This window comes from Hypanus sabinus, chromosome 2, assembly GCF_030144855.1.
Source record: "Hypanus sabinus isolate sHypSab1 chromosome 2, sHypSab1.hap1, whole genome shotgun sequence".
In the NCBI taxonomy this organism is placed as follows: Eukaryota; Metazoa; Chordata; class Chondrichthyes; order Myliobatiformes; family Dasyatidae; genus Hypanus; species Hypanus sabinus.
This window is the reverse complement of record NC_082707.1, coordinates 129,654,244-129,676,384: the sequence shown is the minus strand read 5'-3', so window position 1 is coordinate 129,676,384 and position 22,141 is coordinate 129,654,244. Positions and strand designations below refer to the sequence as shown.

The 22,141-nt window shown below is 43.1% G+C and overlaps 1 protein-coding gene across 6 annotated transcripts in view; it reads left to right on the top strand.

Moving 5' to 3' along the window:
• actn1 (actinin, alpha 1) overlaps positions 1-22,141 on the top strand; it is a 231,906-nt gene that overhangs the window by 137,226 nt on the left and 72,539 nt on the right. For all 6 annotated transcript variants that reach the window (XM_059955005.1, XM_059954974.1, XM_059954990.1 and 3 more), the window contains exon 4: positions 19,085-19,171. In XM_059955005.1, coding sequence (XP_059810988.1) covers positions 19,085-19,171 — 87 coding nt within the window. The remainder of the gene's footprint in view (positions 1-19,084; positions 19,172-22,141) is intronic.

Here is a 22,141-nt window from a genome sequence, read left to right as displayed (position 1 = left end):
AGGGAGAACACAAGCAATCTCCCAGATGTATGGATGGGCCAGGGTCATAAGATATCAGAGGAATTGAAACAGATTGACATTAGGAAAGAAACTGTGATGAGTAGACTGATAGGACTGAAGGTTAATAAATCCCTGGGTCCAGATGGTCTGCATCTGAGGGTTCTAAAAGAGGTGGCTCAGGAAATTGCGGATGTATTGGTAATCATTTTCCAATGTTCCTTAGATTCAGGATCAGTTCCTGAAGATTGGAGAGTGGCTAATGTTATCCCACTTTTCAAGAAGGGAGGGAAGGAGAAAATGGAGAACTATTGCCCTGTTAGCCTAACGTCAGTTGTGGGGAAGATGCTTGAGTCCATTATTAAGGACGAAATAGTGGCATATCTTGATGGCAGTAATAGGATTAGGCCGAGCCAGCATGGATTTACCAAGGGCAAATCATGCTTGACTAATCTGTTGAAGTTTTTTGAGGGTGTAACAAGGATGTTAGACGAGGGTAAGCCAGTGGATGTAGTGTACCTAGATTTTCAGAAGGCATTTGATAAGGTGCCACATAGGAGATTGGTGAGTAAAATCAGAGCTCATGGCATTAGGGGCAGGGTTTCAACATGGACAGAAAACTGGTTGGCAGATAGAAAGCAAAGGGTAGCAGTGAATGGGTGTTTCTCGGACTGGCTGGAGGTGACTAGTGGGGTACCACAGGGCTCGGTATTGGGACCACAGCTCTTTACGATTTATGTCAACGATTTAGATGAGGGCATTGAAAACTATATCAGCAAGTTTGCTGATGATACTAAACTGGGTGGCAGTGTGACGTGCGAAGAGGACGTTAGGGGAGAATACAGGGAGACTTGGATAGGCTGGGTAAGTGGGCAGATACTTGGCAGATGTCATTCAATGTGAATAAATGTGAAGTTATCCACTTTGGAAGCAGGAACAAGAGGGCAGAGTATTGTCTGAACGGTGTAGAGTTAGGTAAGGGAGAAATGCAAAGAGACCTAGGAGACCTAGTTCATCAGTCAATGAAGGTGCATGAGCAAGTGCAACAGGCAGTGAAGAGGGCAAATGGAATGTTGGCCTTTATTACAAGGGGAATTGAGTACAAGAGCAAGGATGTTCTTTTGCATTTGTACAGGGCCCTGGTGAGACCACACCTGGAATATTGTGTACAGTTTTGGTCTCCAGGTTTGAGGAAGGACATTCTGGCAATTGAGGAAGTGCAGTGTAGATTCACTAGGTTGATTCCTGGGATGGCAGGGCTGTCTTACGCAGAGAGATTGGGCTTGTACACACTGGAACTGAGGAGATTGAGAGGGGATCTGATTGAAACGTTTAAGATAATTAAAGGATTTGATAGGATTGAGGCAGGAAATATGTTCCAGTTGTTGGGAGAGTCCAGTACCAGAGGGCATGGATTGAGAATAAGAGGTCAGTTTTTTAAAACAGAGTTGAGGAAAAACTTCTTCTCCCAGAGAGTTGTGGAGGTGTGGAATGCACTGCCTTGGAAGACGGTGGAGGCCAATTCTCTGGATGCTTTCAAGGAGCTAGATAGATATCTGATGGATAGGGGAATCAAGGGATATGGGGACAAGGCAGGGACTGGGTATTGATAGTGAATGATCAGCCATGATCTCAGAATGGCGGTGCAGACTCGAGGGGCCGAATGGTCTACTTCTGCACCTATTGTCTATTGTCTTTCGTTCTGAGCCACAGAGACAGACTGTGCCAAAGACCTGGTGCTGCAGCTTGTCCCTGGTGGGTCTTCCCCCACAACAGTATCCAAAGCAGTATATTTTTAAAGGGAATGGCCATGGGTACTCTGCACAACCTTCCTAATCTCTTTCCCTCTCCTGGCAGTCACCCAGCTGTGCACCTCCTGCAACTTAGTTGTGACGACCTCTCTGTGGCTCCTGTCTATCGCCTCCTCCTTCTCCCATATAAACCAAAAGTCTTCCAGCTACAGCTCTAATTTGTATCAAATCAAATCAATGTGGTTATGTTGGGCAGCAAGCAAGTATCACCCTGCTTCCGGTGCCCACAACTCACTACCATAGATGGTACATCTTGGCATATGGGAGGAAACCAGAGCACCAGGAGTAAAGCTATGCAGTCACAGGGAGAATTTCTAAACTCATTACAGATGGGAATTGCTGGCAGTGTATTTGTATTATGATAACCACCATATTACTGTGCCTCCCTAATTTGGAACATCAGCAGCACCCCTTTACAATAAGGGAGGTGGAAATTGATGTTGGGTCTCTAGGAAAGGCCGGCTGGTGGTGTAATGGCATCAGTGCCGGACTTCAGAGTGAAGGCTCCCGAGTTCGAATCCAGCCGGCTCCCTTGCACACTTTCCATCAAGTGCTCGGTTGAGCGTCGAGCAGGCAACTCGGCCTCGTAGAAACAAGAAAGCCTGCTTAAAAAAAAAATGCTGTCACAACAGCGTCCCGATGACTCCACTGGGACCTAAGGGCTTTCTTCTTCTTCTCTAGGAAAGCTTCAAACTGAGTTCTTTGAGTGTATGGAGAGTCACGTAGACTTGGCGAATACGCTTAATATACAACTGAATAGTAAAACAGCTCAGGGAGATGAACGGTATTTTCCCACACCCCTGAGGCTGAAAGGAAGGATTCCAAACTCCTGTTCTGCTGATTAAGCAAAATTGTGTACAATTATGTTAGAAAGCAGAAGGAACTCTGCAACAGTTAATGCTTGGAGATTAATGCTGCATAAAATTTCTGATCGTATTAGAGGATCAAGAGCAGACCCAAAGTGAAAGGTAAAGGCCAATTAGTGATAGTCACCGTGGCTTTGTGCATGGGTATCATGTGTCACGAATTTGACTGAATTTTATGTAGATAGCGTAGATGATGTGAGATTAAATGGACTTCATCAAGACCTTTGTCAAGGTCCTGCATGCTCTGGGTTCAGGTATGAATTAGTCAACTAGATTCAACATTAGCTTGGTGGGTGTAGACAGGGTTTGGTGGGGGGGTAAAGTAGATCCATTATTTTCAGTAGGTTGAAGGCCTGTGTCTAGTGGAGTGCCAGAGGGATTGCTGCTGTTTGTTCTTCTTATTAACGACTTTGACAACAATGTTGTTAACATGTGTAGCTAGTAAGCTAAAGAATGATAACAAATTGATGGTGTGATGTTGAAGGAAGAAGGTTATGGAAGAGTATAACAGGGTCAAGGAATAGCAGGTAGAATTTAACTCTGGTAAGTGCATTATGTTGCATTTTGGTAAGTTGAGCTAGAGCAGGGCTTACACAGTAAATGGAAATGTTGTAGGACACAGAGATCTAGGGTCACAGGTACATGGCTTCCTGAAAGTAGCAACGCAGGTAGACAGGGTGATGAAGAAGGCGTTTATCAGGTTTGTCTTCATTGGTGAAGGCTTTGAATATAAAAGTTGGGACGTCAGGATGCAACTGTACATGTCATTGGTGAGACCGCGCTTGGGAGTACCTTGTGCATTTCTGGTTGCCTAGATATAGGAATGATGTTGTTAAACTGGAACGGGTGCAGAAAAGATTCAAGGCAATGTTACCAGTACTGGAGGACCTGAGTTACAGGGACAGTCTGGGCCATTTTTCCCTGGATCTAGAAAGCTGAGGGAAGTATAAGGTAGATGGTCGCAGATTTTTCCCTAGAGTAGAGGAGCCTAAAACTAGTGGACATACACTCTGTGACTACTTCACTAGATACCTTCTGTATCTAACAAAGTGGCCATTGCATGTATGTTCATGATCTTCTGCTACTGTAGCCCACCACTTCAAGGTTCAACAGTTTGTGCATTCAGAGATGCTCTTTTTGCACACCAGTGTTGTAACACATGGTTATTTGAGTTACTGTTGCCTTCCTGTCATCTTGAACCTGCCTGGCCATTCTCCTCTGAGCTCTGTCATTAACAAGACAATTTCACTCTCAGATCTGGTGCTCACTGGATGTTCATGAATGGGTTTTTAGACCATTCTCTGTAAATTCTAAAGATTGTTGTGCATGAAAATCCCAGGAAATCAGCATGCATCCCTTCTGCCATCAACAATCATTCAATGTTCAGGCACTAAGATAACTTTTCTAACCCCATTCTGATGTTCGGTCTGGACAACTGAACAGCCTGACCATGTCTGCATGATTTTATGCATTGAATTGCTGCCAGGTGATTGGCTGATTAGATATCTGCGTTAATGAGCAGGGTACAGGTATACCTAATAAAGTAGCTACTGAGTGTAGATATAAGGGGATGGGGATGAATTTAAAAGAGACCCATGGGGAAATTTTTTCCACATAGGCAGCATGGACCAAGCTGCCAGAGGAAGCCAGAGAGGCAGGTACATGGAGAGGAAAGGTTTTGAAGAATATGGGCCAAGCACAGGCAAATGAGACAACAAATTGGTATCTTGGTCAGTATGGATGAGATGGGCCGAAGGACCTGTTTCTGGACTGTATAACTTTATGACAGTAAAACAAGCCAGGCGCTGCAGGATGCTTTGTCCTCTTTCCAGGCTGGATGCACTACACCAATATATACACAATTGTGGTGTTGTGAGCTACATGGTGTGCATATCTCTGAGGGTTCCATGTAAATAAAATATCCAGCAGCTTCAAGGAAATAAAGAACTGACACAGCTAGTGGAGCTGTTGCCTCACAGCACCAGGGAGCAGGTTCATTCCAGGTCTCTGGGACTGTCTGTGTGGAGTTTGCACATTCTCCGTGACCTTGTGAGCTCCAGTTTCCTTTTGCACCCCAAGGACCTTCTGCCTTGGAGGGCAATAACCACTGTAAATTGCTCCTTGTGTGTAGGTGGGTGGCAGCATTTGGGGGAGTTGATCACAATGTGAGAGAGTAGATTTATAGAGAAAACTAATGGGGAAATGGGATTGCTCTGGGAGCTAGCATAGCCTGATGGGCTGAGTGGCCTACAAAAGATCTGGAGATACTAAGCGTGCTCTGCTGATGAATCCCGGCCAATGGTATAGTGGCGGCATCACCAGACTGAGACAAATGGTCCCGAGTTTGAATCCAGCCGGCTCCCAGGTGTGCTGGGCTGAGCGTTGAGCTAGCAACTCGGCCTCATAAAAACAAAGTCAAAATGCTACGGAAACAGCACAAATGCTGCCCGATGTTCCAGAACTGTGAAGAGGGACAACAATCTACATTGAATAGGCAGGCACTCGTCAAATTACAAGGAAATGCTTAGCAGTTATCTCTGAGTTGGACATACAGCTGGCTGCAGCCTTCACCAAATTCCATTGCCCACCTGCAGCCTTCAGCAGGATCAAGGCTGAGCTCCTTCCCCAGAGACAGGTAGCAATTACTTTTCTTCCCAAATGACAGATGTGTATATTTGGAGGCATACTGCAAGAGAGGCCCTCCTGGGGCCTGTTACTGTGATCCTGCACCTCTGACCTCGTGGCCAGCTGTGTTTGAATTCCAGAGGCATCTCTGGATGCAGGGCTCTATCTGTAGGCGAGGTGGAGGTGGAGCGTCCTGCTCAGCTGCACCACCTGCTTAATGCTTCCCCCATTCTCAAACCACCTGCAGTGATGGGCATTCCGCGGCTTCTTCTGCAATTCCGTGTGAATCATCACTCTGCTGTGGACACAGCTTCAATTGCGATAGAAAATTCTGAACAGATGGGAAATTGGAATCACTTGTGGGGCACTTTGTTATGTAAATTCATCCCAAGAGGCAAGTTAATAGATTATGGACCAGGTTTGAAGTGTTCTGGTTTAAGCAAAGCACCTGTTCTATTTTGAACTCTGAGCCTCGCTGTAACAAGTGTTAATGATTGAACTACAACTTGATCCAAAAGCTGATTCTGCAGCGGCTGAAGGAGAGAGGCGTGGTATACACAGAGGCCATTCAACAAACCGTGTACACGCTGGCCAACAATGAACACGTGAGCTGAAGTAGGCCAGTCAGCCACTTGAGTCTGCTCCAACCTTCAATAAGAACGTGGCAAAGCCCTAACACCACTTAGATGCTCTCACTCACATCTCTTGTAGCATAAATCTCTAGAGAAGGGAATTACAACGATTCAGTGCTTTCTGAGGAATTGTTCCCCATCTCTGTCTGAAATGGGTGATTCATTATTGTATAACTGTGTACCTGAGTCCTAGGTATCCCCACTAGGAGAAATATCATCCCAGTATAGATCCTTAAGGCTGTCGTAGTGGGGATAAGCTCCCACTGTCTATTAAATGCTTCCAGTGGCATGCATCTCAAATAGCGTCTGACAACCAAGTCCACCTTCATGTGTGGCTCAGTTGCTGAGCTTGGCAGAACCGTCTCTTCTGACAGGAGAAGGGTCAGAGGCAGGTTGCTGGCACCTTAAAACCAGTCACTTTGGGCAGACGGGGCTCATCAGACATGGTTGGCAGCTTGCCTAGGACAAGGAAAATTCTGATCTCAAAACTCCACTGCCTTGCGGCTATGCCCACTTGTGGGGAGGACTTTGGTAGTAAACCCCGAGGGGAAAATCTGGAGCAGGAGTCCCAAAAGCAGTCCTTTGTTGAGTTCAACACTGTCTGTCAACTCCTATGATGCCACTGGTGCCAAGCTCTATCAGCTTCTGCCTTTCCTTTGGATTCATCGGCTGCATGGGCAATAGCTTGCTGTCCATATCGTACGATCCTGGCTTGTGTATAACAGCTGGGATGCAACGTACATGGTCAGCCCTGACCAACAGAGGGCCTCAATGCCCCTCAGTATCTTATATTCTGGTGTAGCACAACCTGCTCAGTCTCTCTTCCTATGGCAGGCATGGGCAAACTACGGCCCGCGGGCTATATGCGGCCCGTTAAGCTTTTTAATCCGGCCCGCAGAACTTGATGAAATTATATTAATAAACCTTGTTAACGTTTTTCCCCGCAATTCTGGCGTTTTCCCAATAGATGACGCACTCTATATACATTGACTTTTGTTGAGGTGCAGCGTATTACTCCACATTTGCGCTTTACTCTTTGTTCGGCTCGACCTATTTGTGTGAACAGGCGTTCAGCGTCATGAACATCAACAAAGCCAGCCACAGATCCAAGTTAACTGACCAACACCTCAGATCCATCCTGAGAATCGCCACAACAAAACTAAATCCAGACTTTGATGTGCTGGCTAAAAAGGGAGACCAACAACACTGTTCCCACTGAAATTAAAAATAAGTTTCTTCGTTGTGTTATGTAAAAAATGCATTTGAAAATATTTTTTTCAATAAGCCTTACATGTTACATGTCATTTCTGTTAAGTGATGGACATGAGTAGTGCGCAGGTGCACGTACGTTCTCAAATTAAAAAATGCGCTCCAGATCAAATAACGCGCTCCGCATACTGGCGCGCTGTCCCTGTTCTGTCCTTGTGCTGGTCGTTGTTGAGTTTTGGCACGGGACAATTGAATAAGAAGGAGCAGGACAAGTAGACCTGCATCTCCTACCGTTTTTGAAATAAAGACAGGCAGGAGGAGAGTGATGATGATAATATCTTGAAGGATAACAGAATTTTCAGTGCTTTAAAATAATAACTGTTACTATTAAAAAAAAGCTGTATTTTATTCATTTAATGTTCAGTGTTTTAAAAGTCATTTCAATAAATAGCTAAATAGATGGGACTTCAAAGACAGATATTTTGTTGTAATGCATTTGTTCATTTTCAATTGAAATTAAAGCACATGTTTTCTACATATCCCATGATATTTTATTTACTCTTATGAGGTGTATTACCAAAACACTCCATCCATCTGCTCCTGGTCCGGCCCCCCCTGTCAAATTTTAGAACCCTTTGTGGCCCACAGGTCAAAACGTTTGCCCACCCCTGTCCTATGGCAACAGTTTGCCCCAAGGATCAATAATGCCCCTTGCTGACTTTGCTTCCAGTATCTGGAGACCAAAGCTATAACATCCGATGTGAAATCTGAGATGGACACTAAATTCATTACAAAGCTTCCATACTTTAGTATGGAAGTCAAAGTCAAGTTTATTACCATCTGCACAGTACGTGCATGCACAGGTGCAATGAAAAACTTACTTGCAGCAGCTTCACAGGCATGGGTGTGGGCACATGGCATCTTTATTTTTTATGTGGTAATATAATTTTATTTCCAGTCAACCTGCTGGGTTTAAAAGGGGCTGTAAATAGAACTCCAGTGAGTTTTAGCTTGTCTGTTTCAGATTTCCCCCACACCTTCCCTCTGACCCCAGCTCCAGATACATACTGGATCTAGGTGCTGAAACATTAGGGTTTCCAAATGATCAGATGCCTTTATAATCAGTTTTGTATTTCAACACTTTGTTATAGCTTCAGATTTGCAGTATCTGGGAAAAAAATTGTAAGTGTTCCATTAGCCTTCCTGATTACTTTAAATCATAAGACATAGGAGCAGATTTAGGCCATTAGGTCCATCATATCCACTCTGCCATTCCATCGTGGCCGATCTATCATCCCTCTCAACCCCATTCTTCTGCCTTCTCCCCATAGCGTTTGACACTCTTAATAATCAAGAACCTATCAACCATTTTAAATAGACACAAGGACTTGGCCTCCACGGCCACCCTTGGCAATGAATTCCACAGATTCACTACCGTCTGGCTGAAGAAATTCCTCTTCATCTCTGTTCGAAATGGACGTTCCCCTATTCTGAGTCTGTGCCCTCTGGTCCTAGACTCACCCACTATAGGAAACATCATCCCTACATCCACTCTATCGAAACCTTGTACTATTCTTTAGATTTCAATTAGATCCTCTCCTCATTCTTCTAAACTCCAGCAAGTATAAGCCCAGAGCCATCAAAGAGTCCTCATACGCTAACCCTTTCATTCCCAGAGTCATTGTCATTAACCTCCTCTGGAACTTTTCCAATGCCAGCGCATCCTTTCTGAGATAAGGGGCCCAAAACCACTCACAATACTCCAAGTGCGGTCTGACCAATTCCTTATAAAGCCTCAGCTTTGCATCCTTGCTCTTATAATCTAGTCCTCCCCAAATGAATGCTAAAATCACATTTGCCTTCCTTACTAGCAACTCAATCTGTAAGTTAGCCCACCCATCATTTAATCCAATGATTTACAGACCTTCACTTTATGTTGATTGAGATAGTATATTTCCGATACTGGAAACCTGAAGCAATAACAAAGTGCTGAAATACAACAAAACTCTGATTTTAAAAAGGCATTTGATCATTCGGATGTCCTGACATTTCAGTGTCTAGCTCCAGCATGCATCTGGAGCCGGGTCATAGGGAGTGGGGGTTGGCGGGGGTGAGAGAAATTTGAAACAAGCAAGCCGAAACTCACCGGAATTCTATTCACAGCTCCCTTTAAACTCGGCAGGTTGACTGGGAAAAAAATTATATTACTGTGTAAAAAATAAAATGCTATGTGCCTGCACTTACACCGATGATGCTGCTGCAAGGAAGTTTTCTCTTTGCATCTGTGTGTACGTGTACTTCTGCAGATGGCAATGAACTTGACATTGAATTTTGATGTTGAAGGGTGTGTTTGGGTATTAATGGTCTGGAAAATCTGCCAGTGTGCCTGATTTTTGGAGCATCATAGTACTCCGTAGGTTAGGCAGCATCTGTCAGGAGAAAAACAATATTATATGGGAATATTTTTCACAACTCCACTCTAATAGTCCCTCTATCATTGAGACTAAATCTATGATCCTTTACTGACCTTTTTCCTTAGAGAAATAGAAATAAGTCCTTTCTATTTACCCTGATAAGACCACTCATAATTTCATAGATTTCCACAAACAAGCCCATCTTAGAAAGTTTCTCCTCTATTCTATTATTTTCTAGCCTTAGCATCATCCTCCTAAATCTCCCCAGCATTCTTGCTGGTGTTATCATAGTCTTCCTGTAGTATGACATTCTGAACCGTACACCAGTTTTCTACTTGTGGGCCCATCACTGTTTCAATCCAACATGACTTCCTTGCCCTTCTGTTCCATGCCTCAGCCAACGAAGGTCCTTTCTTAAACACCTTATCTCTGCAGCTGTCTTCAGGGATCACTGAACAAGCACTGCAAGATCTCTCTTATTCCTAGAATCTGATATTTCTGCCTACACCCTTTCCCCAGGGAAGAGACATGTTTCCATTGGAAAAACTTCACAGCTGCACTCTGCCAGGAAGCTGGAGATATTCATAATCACGGTTCTCTGGAGTCTTTCGCTTCCTCATTACTAAAGTACCCGTCACATGGAAAGGGAGAGAAGAATCACTGGGCTCTGTAACCACAATTTGGCTTTAATCAAGTTAACAATGAAAGGATAAGGAAAGAATTAGTGGTGATATAGTGGGAGATGTCAACTAATAAACCTACTTGGAAAGGGAGATTCATTAACTTGCTTACTGCAATACCGGGATAAAATGCATCTGCAGAGGATGTTTCCTTTAAATGGGAGCATTTAGGATCTGACGCTACAATCTCAGAATAAAGGGACATCCCTTTAAAATTAAGTTGAGGAAGGAGTTGTTTAACCAGGAGTTTGCAATTATGTGGAATTTGTTTCAACAGAGGGTGCTGGAAGCGGAGTCCTTGTGCATTTAAGGCAGAGGCTGATGGGTTCTTCATTGGTAAAAGGGTTAAGAGTAATGAGGAGAAGGCAGGAACAGGGGTTTAATCAGCCATGATTGAATGGCATGCAGACTCAAAGGACCAAATGGTGTAATTCTACCTCTGTATCCTTACAATTTCTCTGTTGTATGAGGCCCAAAATTTCCTGGAGATAAATAGAAAAAGAGTATGGGATTGAATGTAGAAGAAGCTACTGCCGACCAAAATGGTGAAGCAAGCTTAATGGGATAACGACCTTCCATCATGTTCCTTTTCAGAGGGTTTCCGCCCTAGCAGCTCCACAACCTGCAGTTCTGATGTGCTTGGCAGCAACCCTAATGTAAACTGGCTGGGCTTCATTAATTCCTGGCGCCGAGATGAAAGAGGCCAGATCCATCAGATTTGCACTGGGTTCATGAGAGCTGCAGGTCGAAGGTGTCTGGTAGTTCAAACACCCTCCCAAGGCCAGTGTAAAAGCAAATAGAGCAGCTGCTGGCAGGGCTGGGTGGTGGTCGTGGCAGTATAGCAAGGCTCAGTTAACCTGTCAAAAGCTGGAGGTGAATGGTAGGGGGAAGCTGGGCGAGCGCTCCACAGTGACCAGATGAAAAGTACGATTTTGAGCGGATTTTCGTTCAGCTGTAAAACTTTATTGGGTGGCAGAGGAGGAAAGAGTTATTCATTGGTAGCTTTTAGTTAAGGCTACAGTAATCTCTGGGGGAGAAAAAGAGACTAAAGTCCTAATTAACAGTGGTTTAATTCAGGATTGTTGCAATAAGCCTAACTAGCAGCTATAATGTGCTCTGGGTTTGTCATGGGCTCTAGTGTTTTGGGTGGGGCGGGGGGGCGGGGGGGTTGTAGAGATACCAGCCCACTTTCCTTGTATAACGCATCTTGGAGTCAGATGAGTATCGTGAATGCTCCATAGAGTTAATGTGGTGGAAGGGAAGAGAAAAGCAGTATACAACTCTCTTTCAATCTGAATGACATGGAGTAGATAGGGGAACAAGAGACATTGCAGAGGAGAGAACATCCTGATGTACAGCTGCAGGGTGTGGGGTAAGTGAGCATTCCCAAAAGGCATTTCTATGAAATGGCCTGGCATCCATTTCCTGTTGCTCAGGTCGTTTTCACCCCATGATTCCATGAAATGGTTTCATTTTGTATTTCCATATTTCATGATTTCTTATGACAGAGAGGCAGGCTATTCAGCCCATCCAGTCCATCTGGCTCATCAAGCATTCTCCTTTGCCCTATACCCCACAATTCCTTCTCATCTTCTTTCTCTCGTGTCCACTTATTCTCCTGTCACCCCAGTTACACAGTAGGGGCAACTTAAAGCAGACAATTAACCCACCAACCCATACATCTTTGGGATGAGGAACCTGGAAGGATCACGAGGGAATTCCCACACGGTTGCAGAGAAAACGATGAAACTCCACACAGAACCTATGGAGGACAGGATTGATTGGATCTTGGAGCTATGAGCTCCGAGTGTAGCACCACTATGTCAGGTTTGACATGGTGGGGTGGACCTGCTGTACTGGAGGACCTTTTCTTTTGCCTTGAACTTTATTTAAACACTTGCTTTCCTCTTGCAGTGTTTGTCCTCTCTTCCCTGAAACAAGAAAAGACACACTTAGTGAATGTGGCAATGCGTTACCTGAACTTTCCCAGACATTTGATGCTGACCTTACACCATTTCTGAGTTTTCTTTCCCTTCAGCCAAGCTGCTAGGGCCTGGGAGATGAATGTAACGTACACCTGTTATGAGACGATATTCCAGAATGATTGTTCACAAGACATTTCCCACAGTGCCGAGCACCCCTTCAAAGAATGTTACATAATTCAAATCACCTGCAGCACACAGCCATTCTGCCTCATGGCACGAGGAAATTCTTTTGCTTCTTTTTTAATTTCCTCTTTCCCCCCGCCTCCTCCCTCGTGTGCTCCAGAGCAGAATTAAGGCAAGTGGCTTGTCTCCAACACGTTGCAGTCGCTTATCCATCCCACCACCGAGGCACATCAGTGTGTGTCCTCCAGTCTTGGCCATCTGAGAGATGGACATCGAAGGTTATTTGTGGGAGTGGTAGTTTCTTTTTGTCATTATCTCCCTGAGATTTTTCTGAAAACTTACTTAAAACTTTTGGCTGAATAATTTTTAAAAATTCTTGATTGGTGTTCACTAAATGTGAAGAACCAAGTGAATGTAGTAGCTGTTTTAAATTATGAGTAGCATGGGTTTGTGAAGATAAAGCAACCTGTTTGCTTCCATTTTCAATGGCAGTGAAATCCAACCTCAACAGTCTCTCGTGCTGCTGAATTTTGAACTAAATGTGGGCAATGCAGTTTTTGGTTGAAGTTTTATTAATTTGTTTTAATTCTGAGACAGTTCACGTCAGAAAATCTTTACAGCCCAAAAAAAGCTCACTCAGTCCTTTGAGAGAATGCTGGTACTTGGGTTTTATTCCCTTACTTTTCCCCTGTAGTCCTTAATTATTTAACTTTCAGGGCCTATAAATATCTACTTTTACTTGATGGACACTTGTTTCTATCGCACTTCCATATGTAAATCTATATGGTCAGAATGTGCGTACGCAGGAACTAGCTCATTATGAGTTTGCATTCAGATTAGCACAGACTGGGCAGTGAGTTTACTGAGGCAAGAATTGTTTTGGTAAAATGTGGGATTTGAATATGGGATTGCAAACATCTTAAGCTGCCTTAGCGATGAGTTTGAGCACAGAAATTCACTTACCCTCCTGAACAGTGAGAAGTGGCGATCTGGAACCAGTCCTTTTCCGGCAAAGGGAGAGACTGTGAGTTTTGTGGACCGGATCAATTGTTGTCGACTTTCATTTTTGGTTAGATGCTGGGCTGGATTTCGCAGCAAGAACTCAGTTAAACTCAGAGAGTGGTGGACTCAGCCCCATAAATCACAGACTCGTCCCTCCCCACCATCAGCAATACCTACATGAGACCCAGCTTCAAGAAGAAAAGACATACCATTATCCAGGCTATGCCACCTTCTTGCATCAAGCAGAAGGTGCAGAATCCAGGAGCGCCACACTATCAGATTCAAGAACAGCTTCTTCCCTTCAACCATTTGGTTCTGGAACCAACTCGCACAACACTAATTATTATCTGTATAGCAATATAATGACCATTTTGCATGACAATATATGTACTTTTCAAAAATAGTTCTCATTGTGCCCCTTCATTTAAAAATTGTGTAATTTACTTTTATTTTCTTGTGAATATTGTGTATCTGATGCTATGGACAGACAGGTACAGACTTTTTTCCTTGTCATAATTCCCTAAACAATACTGTATAACAACTATTTACATAGCATTTACATTGTATTAGGTATTATAAGTAATCTAGAGATAATTTAAAGTATACGGGAGGATGTGTGTAGGTTATCTGCAAATACTATGCCATTTTATAAAAGAGACTTGAGCATCCACGTTTTTTGGTATCTGCAGGAGTCCCCGGAACCAGTCCCCCGCGGATAAGGAGGGCCAACTGTACTTTTCAAAAATAGTTTTCATTATGTCCCTTCATCTAAAAATTGTGTGATTTATGTTTATTTTCTTGTGAATATTGTGTATCTGATGCTATGTACTTGTGATGTTGCTGTAAGGAAGATTTTCATTGCACTGTGCCGATCACAATGAACCCAGTTCTGAAAATGGCACCTTGTTCTCAGAGCTGTCCGTCTCACTCTCAGTGAGGGATTGCACTGAAGCACATGAAGGATGTGAAACTGTGGAGCTGGCCCAAAAAATCTCAGGGCTTCACCATTCCTGTGGTCTGTGAATGTCTTAATTGCCAATCAACTTTTTGCAATGGCAATTCAATTAGCTTTACTTGGTGTAGAATATCATTTGTTTAATTGTTTTGGTGGTGATTATATGAAAACTAAATTCTTATTTTATTTTCCTTCATTATCTCTTATTCTCCCTCAGTTCCAGTTTCTATTTTCTTTAATTTCTTTTGCTCTTTGTTTAGTGAATTCTCTGATACACATCTCCTGATTTTGACCTGTACCCAACAACCATTCCACATTCCCACTGGTTGAAGAGGCATGCCTTTCACTGGCTAGGGCAGAGTAGTTGAAGATTGGGGTCCAAGCTAACAGCTACCTCGAAGTGGCTACACAAGTACACAGAATTGTAAAAAACATAAATGGCCTGCTTGCTTTCATCATTTGGGGCTCTGAGTCAGGAAGTCATGTTGCAGCTGTGTAAGATTCTGATTGGTCTACATTTGGAGTATTGTCTGCAGCTCTGGTCACCATGTTTTGGGAAGGATGTGGACGATTTGAAAAAGTTATAGAGGTTGTTCACCAGGATGCTGCCTGGTTTAGAGAGTATTAGCTATTAGGAGAGGTTTGAGAAGCTTGGATTGTTTTCCAGGACCCCTCTCAGCGTTAGAGGCTGAGAAGAAACCTGAGAGATATTTAGGGAGGGTATTCAGAATTTTTTTCTCAGGTTAGAAATGTCAGGTACGAGATGACACAACTCTGTTGTGAAGACGAGGCATCAGATGTCTGAGACCCTACAGAGGATGGTAAAACTGCTGACAGGATCACCGGGGTCTCATCCCATCCCCCCCCACCCATTTGTGATATTTACCGGAAACACCATATAAAAAGGGCCCACACCACCCATCCCACAATCTCGCTGAGCCAGTATAATCAGGAAGGAGGTACAGGAGCATCAGGATCAAGACTGCCGGACTGGGTAACAGCTTCTTCCTCCAGGCTGTGAGAATAATGATACCCTGCCTGCACTGAGGTATCATCTCTAGGAGAGTGAGCTGTCTATTGATTACTGTTTATCTGTGCTACACACGCATGCATTTTGAATTATATTCTATTAACTTATTTGTGGTAATATCTTGTTTTATGTGCTGTGTGTGATGTACGTATTGTGGGTGCAATGTGGTCTTGTTTTGTTTGGTTGTATATATGTACAGTCAGATAACTATAAACTTGAAGTTGAACTTGAAAGTTTTAAAGAGCTGTGCAGGTTAAGTCTTCTTCTTAGTGTGTTGTAAGTGCCTGTATTAGGCTACCAGGTATGATGGTGGAAGCAGACACGATGGTGGCATTTAAGACCCATTTAGATGGGTACATGAACACATTGGGAATGGAGGCATATGGATCATGTGGAAACAGACAGGTTTAATAAATTTAGTGTGATTGTCAGTTGGACGGTCTCTTCCTATGCTGCTTTATGTTCTATGTGGAACGTGCAGCATGAAGTCTTCATGATACCATTGATGTGCTGAGCTCTGGGTAGATTTTCTGAGGTGTTGACATCCAGGAACATGAACTTGAATCTGTTCACCCTTTCCACTGCTGACCCTTCAATGGGGACTGGGTGCACATTCTCTCAACTTCCCCTTCCTGAGGTCCGCAGTCAGGTTCTTGATCTTACGGGCATTGAGTGCGAGTTTGGGGAGGTGGTTGGCCCCTCCTTGTGGCACAGTGCTTTTGAAACGTCTTAGTTCTGAGAAAGCCCCGTGACAGGCACACCTCAGTCTACATGGCCCGACTTCCTGAGCGATACCCAAAAGGAGCATTGTGCGGAGAATGATGTCTCGCTGTGTGTATCCTGCACGGAAATTACGTCTTGGGAATGGGCTCAATCCACAGCCGGAAGTGCTTGGTTATGAATTTCAGGAATGGCAGCATCATTTTCAACCTAATTGCCTTTCACATGTGTAGCACTTCAAAATAAAATGCTGTGTGTGAGAATTTCTAAATGGGGATCTTACTGTTCAAATGTGCGACCTGGGAGCCAGCTGTTATTAGGGTCATGCATCAATAATAAAAGTAATTTCATTATTAATGTGATTCACAATGCAATGGAAAAGAATCCTGACAAAATCACAGTGTATCAACACAGTTCTACTCCTGTATCTTATGGTCTTACACACAGCTGAAAAAGAGGCAGAAAGATGGTTTACCACTCTATCTATTGCAGCGTAGATATTTGATAATTTAAAAGGGTTTATAGTGCCAATGCTGAACTAAAGCTGCATGTAGCTTTAGAAAGAAAAATACCTCCTAGTTAACTGCATGATTCCTTGGCAACTATACTTGTGATTTCCGCTAAGAATAGCAGAGAAAGGACACAGATCATTTTAGCATTTCAGCGTCAGCATTGCCAATAAAACCAAACACAAACACACACCATCTCCAAGAGAAATGGATGCTTGAGTGCTTCCTCTGCTGTTGACATCTTGCAGGGTTAAAGGTCATTCCACTGTTGCCATGGCTGCCCATTGTCATGGATTTAACAGGCCCCAACTGATAGGCAATACAAAGCAATAACATGGAGTTCCCCCAGCATCAATGTTACCAATATCTCTAACTCCAAAGCAGGAGCTGTTTCAGCACTTAATGTCCGATACATAATGTAAGGCTTATGAAGATTTTGGGTTGGGTATGTTTTCCCAGTTCTTTTTAAAACATATTACTTTAACTGAAACTGTTTCTCTCCAAATGCTCTTTTGTACTGGGAACTGTTGGCAGAAGTTCTCCTTTGACTGTTCCATCTCCCCCTCCCTCCCTCCCTCCCCACTGAGTATGAGGGGACTTTCCCACATGCTCTTCAGTGCCAAACTGTGCAGTCAGCAATAATGTTGTCCTCTCTTTGGATTGGATTTGCTGTCTGTGAATGTGTATGAAGCCAAAAGGTTGGACCTGTGAAGAAATGGACAGTTAAGGACGAAAACTAGAGAGAGCATGCAAGAGTGTAATTCTGTTCAACAAAGGGAGCAGTTAGATTGTATGAAACCTCTAAACTGATGGACTTGGAAATCACTGTTTGAGATGTTCATGATGTTGTTGGATGCTGTGATGAAGTTGAGGTGTTGGAGGATGTAGATTTTCACTTTTGATAAATAGATCAAAGGTCTGTGGACTTTGGCCTGAAAGAGAGGGTCGCTGTCTGAATATTCTATGTGCTCCAGTTTCTGGTTTGGATGCAACTTAGCACTCAGATCCGCAGCTGGATCTTCAACTTCCTCACAGACTGGACCCAGGCTGTAAAAATAGGGGACAAGCTCTCCTCTACAATCAGTCTGAGCACCGGTGCCCCACAAGGCTGTGTACTCAGCCCCCTGCTGTACTCACTGTACACCCATGATTGTGTAGCCAAGTTTCCATCAAACTCGATATATAAGTTTGCTGATGACACCACAATTGTAGGCCGTATCTTGGGTAATGACGAGTCTGAGTACAGAGAGGAAATTAAGAACTTGGTGGCATGGTGTGAAGACAATAACCTATCCCTCAACGTCAGCAAGACGAAGGAATTGGTTGTTGACTTCAGAAGGAGTAGCGACCGCGCAACCCCATCTACATCGGTGGTGCGCGGGTGGAACAGGTCAAAAGCTTTAAGTTCCTCGGGGTGAATATCACAAATAACCTGACTTGGTCTAACCAAGCAGAGTCCACTGCCAAGAAGGCCCACCAGCGCCTTTACTTCCTGAGAAAGCTGAAGAAATTTGGCCTGTCCCCTAAAACCCTCACTAATTTTTATAGATGCACTGTAGAAAGCATTCTTCTAGGGTGTATCACAACCTGGTATGGAAGTTGTCCTGTCCAAGACCGGAAGAAGCTGCAGAAGATAGTGAACATAGCCCAGCACATCACACAAACCAATCTTCCATCCATGGACTCACTTTACACTGCACGCTGTCGGAGCAGTGCTGCCAGGATAATCAAGGACAAGACCCACCCAGCCAACACACTCTTTGTCCCTCTTCCCTCCGGGAGAAGGTTCAGGAGCATGAAGATTTGTACGGCCAGATTTGGGAACAGCTTCTTTCCAACTGCGATAAGTCTGCTGAACAGATCCTGACCTGGATCTGGGCCATTCCTTCCAAATATCCGGACCTGACTTGCACTACCTTACTTTCCCTTTTCTATTTTCTAATTATGATTTATAATTTAAATTTTTATTATATTTACTTTGATTTGTACTTCAAGGAGCGCGAAGCCCAGAATTGAATATCACTGTGATGATTGTACGCTCTAGTATCAATTGTTTGGTGACAATAAAGTAACTGGAGAACTGTAACCTGAGTTGACTGGCTGAACAAAATGTCCTCACTCGATGCATCTTGAGTCTGTTAGTCATAGTCAATCCTTGTGGATGGGTGCACATAGTATGCCTTGGTGGCAGGCCTAGACTGACTTTTCTGTAATAAGTTAGAATTTTTAAAGATGTGTAGTGTTTTCATGACTTCAGGGTATCCTGAGGCATTTTGCTGCTGGGCTTTTGAAGTGCTCTGGTGTTAGAAGCACAGCAGCCAATTTGTACATCGAGATAATGGCACGTTCATTTATTTTTTGATCGTCAAGTGATAAATATTGACCGGCATCAATTACTCCACCCTGCCCTTCCTTGGAATATTGGCAAGTGACTTTTTGCAATATTCCTTCTGTTCTAGTGCTTGTATCTGGTGTATGATGGAAACAATGATTTGAAGATTTGTTTCTCTTTCTTTGTTTCTGCAGAAATTGTGGACGGTAATGCAAAGATGACACTTGGTATGATCTGGACAATCATTCTTCGATTTGCCATTCAGGATATCTCAGTGGAAGGTAAGAAAGAATTACCTTGAAATCCTTTTGTAGCCAAAAACAAAGGAGACTCAGCAGCTCCTTGCTGCAGTTGATGTTTTGTGCTTTTTTCATTGGAAAACATCTTAGTTGTGGCCATTTCCTATCAATTAACTGAATTGGAGAAGAGCAAATACAATTAAATGCAGTTGGCCATAAAACTCCTGGTAACCGTTGAAGCTACCTGCTAGCAGACCTAATCAGTTTCTATCCATTGTTGACAGAAAATTTCATTCCACTTTTCATCTCCTGTTACACAATGCTCATGAATTTCAGTATTCTGTTTGTACAGTGATTTTTTGCAAGTGCTAATTAGAATTGCATGGCATTCAGCAGAGGTGTATGAATTATAACAGAAATTATTTCTATCCTCTCTTCACCAAGAGAATAAATAGCTTTGCTATTTTACCGCTGATTAAAACACAGTCTGTAGAATACAATGAGTAGCAAAGAAGGATACAGGAGAAAATCCTCCCAATTAAACAAATGCTGCTAAAGAGAATAGCACCTGAGTGTTTTGTAGAAGCTTTTAATGTTTTTAAACTTAAGGATTTTTGTAAAGTTTTCAAAAAAAAATACAATGATCGCTAATTGCAGAATTCTAAGTTATGACATTTTGGGACCAATGATATATTCCTGCTGAAAGCTCTTCTGTGGCAAGGAACTTCCCATGTCACATGAGTATTTAAAATGTGGATTATGTATTTCATAAGGAAGTTGGTAACTAACCTGTGCCATGCTTATTATTCCCCAAAGCAAGGAATGTGGGTATGATGTTGTAAACAATTAACCATGGGAGAATGAAGGTTCGATTCTTTCTTTCCTTCCCATGAGGAGCTACAAAGAACGGTAGTAAATAAATTGGCAGTATGTCCCATGAGTCTGTCAAAGTCTAGTTTACTAGTTTGTTGTCATATGTACACGTGTGTGTGTGTGTGTGTGTGTGTGTGTGTGTGTGTGTGTGTGTGTGTGTGTGTGTGTGTGTGTGTGTGTGTGTGTGTGTGTGTGTGTGTGTGTGTGTGTACCCAGGGAGGGGTAGCACCTCTGGTGAAGGGGCTTGTCATGTCCAGTCTGGGTCAGCTCACTCATCTTTGGACCCCACCAGGACACTCAGCTCTCGGCTGTGACTCCAAATACACTGCTTCGATAGGTGGGCTAAACCAGGTGAGGATAGGGACATGCTCTGACGGGCTGGGTGGAAGAGATCTACAGTGAGATCCATCGGCCAAGAAGGCAGTTCTGCAAAGCTCCGTAAGGAGTGGAGTGCACAATGAGGCACAGGAGACGTCATGGTCACCCACTGCAATCGAAGTTGACCCCAGTTGTGATTCAAGATTCAAAAACTTTATTGTCATTCTAACCCTACAACAGTTCTGCAGGGCAGAATGAGACAGCGTTTCCCAGGAGCAGTGCAATCATAACATAACAAATGCAACACTAAATAATAAACATAACAATAAATAGTAAAAAACAACAGCCACATGTCACTACTCATATCACTGGGACTGGACTTCCAAGGTCAAGAGAGTGGAACTGCCCCTGTGCAACAGCTTTCCCACTTCAGAAACTTTCTCACACAGGTCTCCTGTCATTGTCGGATGCGATGGATAACCAACCCCACAAGTACAGGTATGCACGGATGCAATGAAAAATTTATTGCAGCAGCAATTTTGGCCTGAATTGGCTAGGGTTCTTCTGAGTGATGCCATACAATTGGAAATCAGAGCCACACCATCATTAGTCAATATGGACTCAATGGGCCCAGTTTCCAGTGAGTTGAATTCCATCTTCAACAATTTGAAGAGCCTTTTAGCAGTGTTAATGTGAAATGGAAAGAAGATTTTTTTTTAAACTTCTTGAAATTTGGATTCCTTTTACTAAATAACAAATTTCACATCATATAATTCAATGATAATGAATCTGGTTTTGATTCTGAAGGAAATGCAATTTTAACTGGAGCAGAATTTCCAGAAAAAATGCTACCTTTGTATTTTTATAGGACAATGATCATACAATCCATATTGGAGATGTGTATGGACGCTTCCTTTTATTCAGTTTATTACTGGTCTGTTATTAATAATAATTATTGATCCTGAGTGGGAAATTATTTTGTTACAGCAGCAACATTTAAAAGCATTTAGATATAATAATAAATATAATAATAATATTAACTAATAATAATAATTATGAGTACAATTACTTCCCCTGATTGCTTAAACACATTTCCTTGCTATTTCTACTTTACTTGACAATCTCCATCTTAATTGGTAATTTCAGAAGGGAATGATTGAAGAACCATGTGGGTCCTCTGCACAGTTTATTGATCTGGTTGTTGCTGCTTGGGAGAGGCAAAAAAAAATTCTACAATGCAGTATTAAAATCCTGACACTACATTCAGCCCAGAATGTACTCATCAAAATGTTGCTTGTGGTGGGAGGGGCTTGCTTTGCCTTACCTAAAAGGTTTCTTGCCCTTGGTGCCCAGAAGGCCCTGGAAACATACTTGAATTTGTTTTGGTGATTGGCTGTTATCTGATGGGCACTTGCCCCTGACTGTGAAACCTAGGTCACTGAGCCTCTGGGAAAATATTGTCAAGACAAACTTGAGATAGAGAGCATCACATATGAAATTTGTAAAGGGCAACCAATTCTCTGTTTATACGTGGAGTAACCCTTGTGATACTGATATTCAGTATGTCTCAATCCTTTCCTCTCCTGAGTTCGGTTTTGGGAAATAAATCATTTCTGGTGTGAATCTCCAGCAGTTCTTTAGTTAAAAACCTGGTCCATTTGAGGCTGAAATATCCACCTGTATGGCCAGTGGAGAAGAGCTTCCTAGTGAGCCACTGAAACAGGCCTTTTCCCTCACGAGTTTCTGTTTCTTCCACACAGACAACTAGTTGTAACTGTACATGCCCACCTTAATCCTACTTCTGTGCTGTTTATTCAATTC